This window comes from Cetorhinus maximus, chromosome 16 (genome assembly GCF_964194155.1).
Source record: "Cetorhinus maximus chromosome 16, sCetMax3.hap1.1, whole genome shotgun sequence".
Lineage (NCBI taxonomy): Eukaryota > Metazoa > Chordata > Chondrichthyes > Lamniformes > Cetorhinidae > Cetorhinus > Cetorhinus maximus.
Window position 1 is genome coordinate 104,666,086 of NC_135894.1, and position 12,571 is coordinate 104,678,656.

General features: G+C 48.2%; 1 protein-coding gene across 1 annotated transcript in view; it reads right to left on the reverse strand.

Moving 5' to 3' along the window:
• Positions 1–2,301: 2,301 nt before the first annotated feature.
• The window catches only part of pwp2h (PWP2 small subunit processome component), a 54,756-nt gene continuing 44,486 nt past the window's right edge, over positions 2,302–12,571 (reverse strand). The window contains exons 15-18 of the mRNA XM_078560485.1: positions 12,334–12,552; positions 9,057–9,207; positions 8,427–8,501; positions 2,302–3,300 (exon numbers count right to left, since the gene is read on the reverse strand). Coding sequence (XP_078416611.1) covers positions 3,141–3,300; positions 8,427–8,501; positions 9,057–9,207; positions 12,334–12,552 — 605 coding nt within the window. The 3' untranslated portion in view covers positions 2,302–3,140. The remainder of the gene's footprint in view (positions 3,301–8,426; positions 8,502–9,056; positions 9,208–12,333; positions 12,553–12,571) is intronic.

The following is a 12,571-nucleotide window of genomic DNA, read 5'->3' on the forward strand; positions in this document are numbered from 1 at the left end:
CAGGCTGTTGAGGGAGGCAAGGGAAGAGATATCAGGAGCCCTGGCAGTAATTTTCAAATCCTCTCTAGCCACAGGTGAGGTGCCAGAGGACTGGAGGGCTGCTAACATTGTCCCATTATTAAAAAAGGAAGGGATAGACCAGGAAATTACAGGCCAGTCAGTCTAACCTCGGTGGTGGGGAAGTTACGAGAAAGAATTCTGAAGGACAGGATATATCTGCACTTGGAGAGACACGGATTAATCAGGGATAGTCAGCATGGATTTGTTAAGGGAAGGTCGCGTTTGACAAACTTGATAAAGTAAGAGCCCATGGGATCCAAGGCAAAGTGGCAGGTTGGATCCAAAATTGACTGAGAGGCAGGAAGCAGAGCGTGATGGTAGAGGGATGTTTCTGTGACTGGAAGTCTGTTTCCCGTGGGGTTCCACAGGGCTCGGTGCTGGGGCCCTTGCTGTTTGTGGTGAACATAAATGATTTGGACTTAAATGTAGGGGGGATGATCAAGAAGTTCACGGATGACACGCGAATTGCTAGGGTGGTAAATAATGAGGAGGATAACCGTAAACTGCAGGAGGATATCAATGGACTGGTCAAGTGGGCAGAGCAGTGGCAAATGGAATCCAACCTGGAAAAGTAAAAGGTAATACACTTGGGGAGGGCTAACAAGGCAAGGGATTACACGATGAATGGTAGGACCCTGGAAAGTACTAAAGATCAGAGGGACCTTGGTGTGCACGTCCACAGATGCCTGAGGGTAGCAGGGCAGGTGGATAAGATGGTTAAGAAGGCAAATGGGATACTTGCCTTTATTAGCTGAGGCATAGAATACAAGAGCAGGGAGATTATGCTGGAACTGTATAAAACACTGGTTAGGTCACAAATGGAGTACTGAGTGTAGTTCTGGTTAGTACATTATAGGAAGGATGTGATTGCACCGGAGAGGGTGAAGAGGAGATTTACCAGGATGCTGCCTGGGCTGGAGGGTCTGAGCTATGAGGAAAGATTGGATAGGCAGGGGTTGTTTTCCTTGGAGCAGCGAAGGTTGAGAGGGGACCTGATAGAGGTGTATAAGATTATGAGGGGCATAGATAGGGTGGATAGGAAGACACTTTTTCCATTAGTAGAGGGGTCAATAACCAAGGGGCATAGATTTAAGGTAAGAGGTAAAAGGGCTATCAGAGGAGTTGAGGAGAAATTTGTTTACCCAGAGTCTAGAACTCACTGCCTGAAAGGGTGGTTGAGTCAGAAACTCTCCTACGTTTAAGTATTTACATATTCACTTGCATTGTCGTAGCCTTGGCTGTGGGCCAAGCGCTGGAAAATGGGATTAGTGTATTCAGATCTTTGTTGACCAGCGCAAACATGATGGGCCGAATGGCCTCCTCTTGTGCTGTAAATGTCTTTTGAATCTATGATGGACAGGCTTCAGTTACTCACTGCATAGTTCCCAGCCTTTGACCTGCTCTTGTAGCCACAGTATTGAAATGGCTGGTCCAGTTCAGTTTCTGGTCAATGGTAACCCCCAGGATGTTGATAGAGGGGGATTCAGTGATGGTAATGCCATTGAACATCAAGGAGTGATGGCTAGATTCTCTATTGGTGGAGATGGTCATTGCCTGACACTTGTGGTGCGAATGTTACTTGCCACTTTTCAGCCCAAGCCTAGATATTGTCCAGATCTTGCTGCATTTGGACATGAACTGCTTCAGTATCTGAGGACTCGCGAATGGTGCTCAACATTGTGCAATCATCAGTGAACATCCCCACTTCTGACCTTATGATGGAAGGAAGTTCATTGATGAAGCAAGATGAAGATGGTTGGGCCGAGGACACTACCCTGAGGAACTCCTGCAGTGATGTCCTGGAGCTGAGATGATTGACCTCCAACAACCACAACCATCTTCCTTTGTGCTAGGTATGACTCCAACCAGCGGAGAGTTTTCCCCCCCTCCCCGATTCCCATTGACTCGTTTTGCTAGGGCTCCTTGATGCCACACACGGTCAGATGCAGCCTTGATGTCAAGGGCAGTCACTCTCACCTCACCTCGGGAGTTCAGCTCTTTTGTCCATGTTTGAACCAAGGCTGTAGTGAGGTCAGGAACTGAGTGGCCTTCAAGGGATCCAAACTGAACATCGGTGAGCAGGTTATTGCTAAGCAAGTGCCATTTGATAGCACTGTTTATCACCCCTTCCATTACTCTACTAATGATCGGGAGTAGACTGATGGGACGGTAATTGGTAAACAGTGAACATTCACACAAAACTTAAATATTTCACAACTTTTGTCAACAAAAACACACAGATTTCTCTTAAAAATTTATTATACATCATTTACATTGGGAGAAAACAATCTCAGTCTAACAGAGCAGGAGCAAACTGGAGGCATTGTTGGTCTGTTTCTTTCCTCAATCAGGAAGTCAATTGGAAGGGAACAGCTTTAATCAGGAGTTAGATACAGAGTAAATCTCCCTCTACACTGTCTCCATCAAACACTCCCAGGACAGGTACAGCAAGGGGTTAGATACAGAGTAAAGCTCCCTCTGCACTGTCCCCATTAAACACTCCCAGGACAGGTACAGCACGGGGTTAGATACAGAGTAAAGCTCCCTATACAATGTCCCCATCAAACACTCCCAGGACAGGTACAGCACGGGGTTAGATACAGAGTAAAGCTCCCTCTGCACTGTCCCCATCAAACACTCCCAGGACAGGTACAGCACGGAGTTAGATACAGAGTAAAGCTCCCTCTACACTGTCCCCATCAAACACTCCCAGGACAGGTACAGCACGGGGTTAGATACAGAGTAAATTTCCCTTAACACTGCCTCCATCAATCCCAGGGTAGGTCCAGCAAAGTGTTCGATAAAGCTGCATTACTCCTTTCCTCCAATCTTCCTGCGTTTCCCCACCAGTTGGCCCTGAAGATTCTCAATTAAGAACATATTCCCATTCACTGAGCGTGTTGTGTTTTCAATCCTTACTCCATGCCTTGCATATCCTACATGGGTTGTAGCCTCCATATTATGTTAGAGCACCTCCTAACCACTGTTCTTCTGTTGTAGCTGCTTCAAGGGAGAATGTGATGTGTGCGCTGTGGTATATCGCTGGAGGATAGGCAGCAACTGCCTCCATTTGTCAGCTCTCAGTCACTTGCATCCATCAGTTGCTCTGTGGCCTCTTCATAGCCATCACTCTCTCCTTCGCTCTCTCCTTCGCTCTCGGCTATTTCCGCTGGACGCTTCACTCCTCGCTGCTTGGATAGCGCAAGTGCGTACCGTATATTGTAGCGATTCCAGTCACACCTAGATTGCACAAATCCAAGAGTCAACGCCAGTAAAAGCAATAAAACTAGAAAGTGCTGGAAAAACTCAGCAGGTCTGACAGCATCTGTGGAGAGAGAAACAGGCTTAACGTTTCGAGTCCGTATGATCTTCTTCAGAGCTCTGAAGAGTCATACGGACTTGAAACGTTAGCGCTGTTTCTCTCTCCACAGATGCTGTCAGACCTGTTGAGTTTTTCCAGCACTTTCTGTTTTTATTTCAGATTTCCAGCATCCGCAGTATTTTGCTTTTAGCCAGTAAAAGCAAACTGCACTAAGATCAACACCACAACCTGAAAATTACACCTAGTGAGTGTTTGTCCCACTGGACTCAAGCTCCCTTCAGCACCTCCTAGCATGGAAACTGCAGGAGATTGGGGAATCTCAGAATCAGGGAAACGAAACTGAGACAGCGTTCTGAGCCTCACACAGTGAGGAGGCTGCTGCACAGTGTGTACATACTGACTGTGTGTGTAACAATGTCAACTCTCACCCCACAGTAAAGGGGAGGAGAAAAGCCCCTTCTTAAATACCCTTACTCCTTGTCAGAACATTCATGGACAGTAACATCTTCTGCTTGAGAGGATTGCTGCTCCTATAACAGGGCAGTGTCAGTAGTGGTTCACTGGCTAGCACTCAGTCAGTAAGGTTGTGGGTTCAAGTCCGACTCCAAAGACTTGAGCACAAAATCCAGACTGAAAGGCCCAGTAAGTTACAGAAGGAGGGGCAGTACCATGGGAGTGCTGCACTGTTAGAGGGTGCCATTTGCAGCTGAGATGTTAAACTAAGGTCCTGTTTGTCCTCTTAAAGATCCCACGGCACTACTCAGCAGGGAGCCCTGCCTTTCAAACTAGCATTGCTGAAACAGGTTATCTGGTCACTATCACATTACTGTTTGTGAGATCCTGCACAAATTAGCCCTTAAGTCTCCTACATTCCAACAGAGACCATACTTCAAAAATACTTCATTGGCTGGAAAACACTTTGTGATGTCCTGGGATAGTGAAATGCAAGTTTTGCTTCAAAGTACAGGGAGTGAAGGTGCAACTCACAACAAGCAGCACTTCACAGAGACAGCACTCCAGGAAGGACACCTGAATCTCTGACTGTATTCAACCCGAGTGGCCAAATCCAACCAGTAACCAGTACAAAAACAGAAACAGAAATACCTGGAAAAACTCAACAGGTCTGGCAGCATCGGCGGAGAAGAAAAGAGTTGACGTTTCGAGTCCTCAGTAACCAGTGCTGTTCGGAGCAGAGTAGGCCATTCGGCCCCTTGAGCCTGTTCCGCCACTCAATAAGATCATGGCTGATCTGTTTGTGTTTTGATTTCCACATTCCCATCTAACCCCGATAACCTTTGATTCCCTTGCCTAACAAGAATCTATCTATCTCTAAAAATATTCAATGACCCCGCCCCCACCACCTTCTGAGGCAGAGTTCCAAAGTCACACAACCTTCAGAGAAAAAATTCTCCTCATCTCTGTCCTAAAAAGGTGACCCCTAATTTTAAAACAGTGACCCCTCCTAGTTCTGGACTCACCCACAAGAGGAAACATCCTTTCCACATCCATCTTGTCAAGGCCATTCAGGATCTTATATACTTCAATCAAATCACCCCTCACTCTTCTAAACTCCAGTGGAAACAAGCCCAGTCTGTCCAACCTTTCCTCATAAGACAACCCTCTCATTCCAGGTATCAATCTAGTAAACCTCCTCTGAACCACCTCCAGCACATTTACATCCTTCCTTAAATAAGGAGACTAAAACTGCACACAGTATTCGAGATGCAGTCTCACCAATGCCCTGTATAACTGAAGTATAACATCCTTACTTTTAAGCTCAATCCCTCTCCTAATAAAGGATAGCATTCCATTAGCCTTCTTAACTATTCGCTGTACCTGCATACTAACTTTTTGTGACTCATGCACTAGAACACCTAGATCCCTCTGCACCTCGGAATTCTGCAGCCGTTCTCTGTTTAAGTAATACTCGGCTTTTTTATTCTTCCCGCCAAAGTGAACAACTTCACATTTTCCCACATTATACTCCATCTGCCAGATTTTGGCCCACTCACTCAACCCATCTATATCCGTCTGCAAACTCCTCATGTCCTCTTCACAACATACTTTCCTACTTATCTTTGTGTCAGCTGCAAATTTAGCCACCATGCCTTCACTCCCCTCATCTAAGTCATTGATGTAAATTATAACAAGTTGAGGCCCCAGTACAGACCCTTGCAGGATTCCACTCAACACATTCTGCCGAAGACCCATTTATGCATACTCTCTGCTTTCTGCCAGCCAATCTCCTATCCATGCTAAAATGCCCTACACAATGAACTTTTATTTTTTCGCAATAACCTTTAATGAGGCAGCTCAACAAATGATTTCTGGATATCCAAGTACAGCACGTCTACAGGCTCCCCTTTATCCACAGCACACGTTACTCCTTCAAACAACTCCGAAAAATTGGTTGAACATGATTTCCCCTTCACAAAACCATGCTGACTCTTCCCCATTACGATGAGTTTCTCCAAGTGCCCAACCAAAACCTCTTTAATGATCGATTCTAACACCTTCCCCACGACAGATGTCAAGCTAATGGGCCTGTAGTTTCTTGTTTTCCGCCTCCCTCTCTTCTTGAATAGACGGGCTATATTTTGAAGAACCTTTCCGGAATCTGGGGAATTTTGGAAAATTAACACCAACTCATCTACTACCTCATCAGGCACCTTTTTTAAGACCCTAGGATGAAGCCCACCAGGACCAGGAGCCTTGTCAGCCCGCAGCTCCGTCAGTTTGCTCAGTACCCCTTCCCTAGTGATTGTAATTTCACCAAGTTCCTCTCTCCCCTCCACCTCCTGATTTGCAGCTATTACTGGAATGATTTTTATATCCTCTACAGTGCAGACAGAAGCAAAATATTTGTTCATTTCATTTGCCATTTCCTTGCCTATTAACTCCTCATTCTCTAGAGGACCAACACTTACTTACTCAGTTTCTGTTTAAATACCTGTAGAAACTCTTGCTATCCATTTTTACATTTCTAGCTAGCTTCCTCTCAGACTGTAACTTCTTTCTCCTGATTAATCTTTTAGTCATTCTCTGCCGTTCTTTATAGTCTGACCAATCATCTGACCTGCCACTCATCTTTGCATAGTTATATACTTTTTCCTTAAGTTTGATGCTTTTCTTAACTTCTTTAGTTAACTACGGATGGTGGGTCCTCCCTTTAGAATTTTTCTTTACAGTAGGAATGTACTTGTTCTGTGTTTTCTGAAATATCCCCTTAAATGTCTGCCACTGTTTCTCTACTGATCTACCTCGCCTGGTAACCCAGTCCACTTCAGCTTGCTCAGCTCTCATGCCCACATAGTTGCCCTTATTTAAGTTTAAAATACTAGTTTTAGACCCACTCTTCTCCCTTTCAAACTGGATGTAAAATTCACTCATATTGTGGTCACTGCTACCTAGGGGTACCTTCACTCTGAGGTCATTAATTAATCCTGTCACATTACACAATACCAAGTCTAATATAATCTGCTCTCTGCTTGGTTGCAGAACGTGCTGCTTTAAGAAACTAACTTGAAAACATTCTATGAACTCATCCAGGTTACTACTGCCAATCTCATTTTTCCAGTTTAACTGTAGATTAAAGTCACCCATGATTATTGCTGTCCCATTATCACAAATGCCCAATATTTCTTCATATATACTTTGTCCTACATTGTGGTTACTGTTAGGGGGCCTGTAGATCACTCCCAGTAGTGACTTCTTTTCCCTACTATTCCTCATCGCCAACCAAGCCGATTCTACATCCTGATCTCCTGAACCAAGGCCATCTTTAACTACTGCACAAATGCCACCCCTGATTAACAGTGCTACCCCCCCACCTTCACCTAGCTTCCTATTCTTCTTGAATGTCATATATCCCTCAATATTTAGGATCTAGTCCTTGTCATCTTGCAGCTAGTTCTCCGTAATGGCTATCAGATCGTATTTATTTACTTTAATGTGCGCTATAAATTAATTTACTTTGTTATGAATGCTATGCACATTCAGATACAGAGCCTTTAGCTTAGTCTTTTTGTTATCTTTATGACATCTACTCTTGATTCTTTATGCATTCTCCTTGTCCCTTCCTGCCATTCTCCAACCCTCATTTCCCATTTTACTATTTCCCTCTCTTATCTTATATCGATTTGATTTATCACATCTTTCCACATTTGATCCCTTGCCGCCACCATTTAGTTTAAAACCCTCTTTACTTCCCTAGTTACGCGGTTCGCATGAACACACTTCCCAGCACGATTCAGGTGAGTGCGCGGTGAATAATGTGGTGTGGGTTAGAGTACGCGGGGAACAATGTGGTGTGGGTTAGAGTGCGCAGTGAGCAATGTGGTGTGGGTTAGAGTGCGCGGTGAACAATGTGATGTGGGTTAGAGTGCGCAGTGAACAATGTAGTGCGGGTTAGAGTGCGCGGTGAACAATGTGATGTGGGTTAGAGTGCGCAGTGAACAATGTAGTGCGGGTTAGAGTGCGCGGTGAACAATGTGATGTGGGTTAGAGTGCGCGGTGAACAATGTGATGTGGGTTAGAGTGCGCAGTGAACAATGTAGTGCGGGTTAGAGTGCGCGGTGAACAATGTGATGTGATAGAGTGCGCAGTGAGCAATGTGATGTGGGTTAGAGTGCGCAGTGAACAATGTGGTGTGGGTTAGAGTGCGCAGTGAATAATGTGGTGTGGGTTAGAGTGCGCAGTGAATAATGTGGTGTGGGTTAGAGTGCGCAGTGAACAATGTGGTGTGGGTTAGAGTGCGCAGTGAGCAATGTGGTGCGGGTTAGAGTGCGCAGTGAACAATGTGGTGTGGGTTAGAGTGCGCGGTGAGCAATGTGATGTGGGTTAGAGTGCGCGGTGAGCAATGTGATGTGGGTTAGAGTGCGCGGTGAACAATGTGATGTGGGTTAGAGTGCGCAGTGAGCAATGTGGTGCGGGTTAGAGTGCGCAGTGAACAATGTGATGTGGGTTAGAGTGCACGGTGAGCAAAGTGATCCGGGTTAGGGTACGCAGTGAACAATGCTTTAGTTGGGACTGACCACTGACTTACAGTTTAGACACTATGTCAAAGTGATGCTGGATACTCCTCTGTAGAGACTGGATCATTGGCAGCAAGACCACTGACCTGTGAAAACAAACTCAAAGTCAACCATCACTGTGCTGGAGATGGAGAAAGCAGGACTCCAGAAACAGCACAACACCAAATCTAGAAACTGATAATTCACCCAGTGTATCGCCAACGTTCTTCTGGGGAGAAATGACATAATCTAACTGGGAGGGCAGAGTGTCCACTAGAGCAAACTACCCTGGGCAGTGACGGGGGGACAGTACAGCGGGGGCGTGGGGTCAGCGGGGGGGTGGGGTCAGCGGGGGCGTGGGGTCAGCGGGGGTGTGGGGTCAGCGGGGGTGTGGTGGTGTGGGGTGTGGGGTCAGTGGGTGACAGTTTAGTGATGTAAACTGTAAATGGGTTTTGCAGCTCCGGAGGTCGGAAGCCCAGGTTGAATTCCCAGGGTTGGAATGGGGAATGTGGGGAATGTGTGAAATGTGTGAAATGTGGGGAATGTTAACACATCCTGGAATGGGGAAGGAGGGAAAGCCACACTGTGAATCCCCCCCCGCCCACCCCTACACAAGACAGTCAGCCCGACCCCGCCCCAGTGACAATTAGGCCGTTATTCACCTGGCCTTCAGCTTCTGTCCGTGTAAAGTGAGTAACCGCTGAGCCCAGGTCAGGAAGAATTCGAGATGCCGGGAAGTCTCCAGTGCTGAGGCCACAAACTGCAGAAGCTTCTCCACATACAACAGAGGCAGCGTCGAGCACACAAGGTCAACTGGAACGGAAAGATAGAGAGGGGTAAGGATCAGGGAGGGTCACGCACAAAACAATAACTGTGTCTCTCTGCTACCGCTGTTCGAGACAGAGAGAGGGAGGCGGACGCAGAGACAGAGGGAGGCGGACGCAGAGGGAGAGGGAGGCGGACGCAGAGGGAGAGGGAGGCGGACGCAGAGGGAGAGGGAGGCGGACGCAGAGGGAGGGGGAGGCGGACGCAGAGGGAGGGGGAGGCGGACGCAGAGGGAGAGGGAGGCGGACGCAGAGGGAGGGGGAGGCGGACGCAGAGGGAGGGGGAGGCGGACGCAGAGGGAGGGGGAGGCGGACGCAGAGGGAGGGGGAGGCGGACGCAGAGGGAGAGGGAGGCGGACGCAGAGGGAGGGGGAGGCGGACGCAGAGGGAGGGGGAGGCGGACGCAGAGGGAGGGGGAGGCGGACGCAGAGGGAGAGGGACGAACAGAGAAAGAGACACGGACAGAGAGAGAGAGACACGGACAGAGAGAGAGAGACACGGACAGAGAGAGAGAGACACGGACAGAGAGAGAGAGACACGGACAGAGAGAGAGAGACACGGACAGAGAGAGAGAGACACGGACAGAGAGAGAGAGACACGGACAGAGAGAGAGAGACACGGACAGAGAGAGAGAGACACGGACAGAGAGAGAGAGACACGGACAGAGAGAGAGAGACACGGACAGAGAGAGAGAGACACGGACAGAGAGAGAGAGACACGGACAGAGAGTGAGAGACACGGACAGAGAGAGAGAGACACGGACAGAGAGAGAGAGACACGGACAGAGAGAGAGAGACACGGACAGAGAGAGAGAGACACGGACAGAGAGAGAGAGACACGGACAGAGAGAGAGAGACACGGACACAGAGAGAGAGACACGGACACAGAGAGAGAGACACGGACACAGAGAGAGAGACACGGACACAGAGAGAGACACGGACACAGAGAGAGAGACACGGACACAGAGAGAGAGACACGGACACAGAGAGAGAGACACGGACACAGAGAGAGAGACACGGACACAGAGAGAGAGACACGGACACAGAGAGAGAGACACGGACACAGAGAGAGAGAGACACGGACACAGAGAGAGAGACACGGACACAGAGAGAGAGACACGGACACAGAGAGAGAGAGACACGGACAGAGAGAGAGACACGGACAGAGAGAGAGACACGGACAGAGAGAGAGACACGGACAGAGAGAGAGACACGGACAGAGAGAGAGACATGGACAGAGAGAGAGACATGGACAGAGAGAGAGAGACACGGACAGAGAGAGAGAGACACGGACAGAGAGAGAGAGACACGGACAGAGAGAGAGACACGGACAGAGAGAGAGAGACACGGACAGAGAGAGAGAGACACGGACAGAGAGAGAGAGACACGGACAGAGAGAGAGACACGGACAGAGAGAGAGACACGGACAGAGAGAGAGACACGGACAGAGAGAGAGACACGGACAGAGAGAGACACGGACAGAGAGAGACACGGACAGAGAGAGAGACATGGACAGAGAGAGACAAGGACAGATGTTGAGAACCCGACCTAAGAAACAGGAAAAGGCCATTTGGCCCTTTGAGCCTGCCCCACCATTTATAAAGATATTGTCTGATCTTCAATCTCAACTTCATTTTCCCTTGGTATCCAAAAATCTATCCATCTTTGTCTGGAACATGTTCAATTATTGAGCTTCCATAGGCCTCTGGAGTACAGAATTCCAAAGATTCACAACCCTCTGAGTGAAGAAATTCCTCCTCATCTCAGTCCTAAATGATCCCTTTTACTCAGACTGTGACCCTGAGTATACCCAGCCAGGGAGAACGTGTTCACACAAACTGTTCCATCAAGCCACTTCGCAATTTTACATTTCTCAATGAGATCACCTCTCATTCTTCTAAACTCCAGGAAAAATAAGCCTAGTCTCCTCAATCTCTTCTCATCCCAGCACATCCCATCCTAGGATTTCCCTCATTGCAGGAATCAATCTAGTGAACCTTCATTATACTCCCTCTCGAACAAGTATGTCCTTCCTGAGATAAGGAGACCAGAACGAAACACAATACTCCAGGTGTGGCCTCACCTGTGATGTTGCAGTAAGATATTTATACTGTTAGCCTTCAATCTCTCAGGACAAATTCCAACATTTCATTAGCCTTCTTAATCACTTGCTGTACCTGCACGTTAACTTTCTAAGCTTAATGGACCAAGACAGCCAGATTCCTCGGAATATAAACATTTCCAAGTCTCTCACCATTTTAAAGATATCCTGTTCCAATATTCTCCACCAAAAGTGGATAACCTGACATGTCCACACAGTATACTGGGTCGCCATGTTGTTGGCCACTCAACCAACATGTTACTATCGCTCTGCAGCCTCACTGTGTCTTCAACACCATTTAGTCTCCCCAACAGTGCAGCACTCCCTCAGTACTGACCGTCCGACAGTGCAGCACTCCCTCAGTACTGACCGTCCGACAGTGCAGCACTCCCTCAGTACTGACCCTCTGACAGTGCAGCACTCCCTCAGTACTGACCGTCCGACAGTGCAGCACTCCCTCAGTACTGACCGTCCGACAGTGCAGCACTCCCTCAGTACTGACCGTCCGACAGTGCAGCACTCCCTCAGTACTGACCCTCTGACAGTGCAGCACTCCCTCAGTACTGACCCTCTGACAGTGCAGCACTCCCTCAGTACTGATCCTCTGACAGTGCAGCACTCCCTCAGTACTGACCGTCCGACAGTGCAGCACTCCCTCTGTACTGACCCTCTGACAGTGCAGCACTCCCTCAGTACTGACCGTCCGACAGTGCAGCACTCCCTCTGTACTGACCCTCTGACAGTGCAGCACTCCCTCAGTACTGACCCTCTGACAGTGCAGCAAACCCACAGCGTCAACTCTCTGACAAGTGAGCCATGGTGGGCTAGAAGAGGCATAGCAAAGGCCTGCTCCATTTTCCCGAACGCTGCCAGGATCTCTAGCAGCCTCACATTCGGTATAATCCTGGAACAGAGACAGGTCACTGAGGCAAGTAGTCAGGTATAGAGCGGGTCCAAGGGGTACTGACTACATCACTGTGTCTATGGTACTGACCCAAGGGGCTTTCATACTCACTTTCAGCATGAGGAACACTCTCCAGCACTTCCAGAGTCAGCTTGTCTTCATTCAAACGGAATGCCATGACGATGGCGACTGTGAATTCTCTCTTACGCAGCACGCGGCGTATACTGCTTGGATTCACTTCCTCATCCAGATCAAAGGGGTCGAACACCACAGAACTGTCCAGCGAGAAAATCAGGAGGCCCTCGGTGCTTGTGGCTGCCCAGCTTCGGCCTGCAGGGAACAGAGGGCG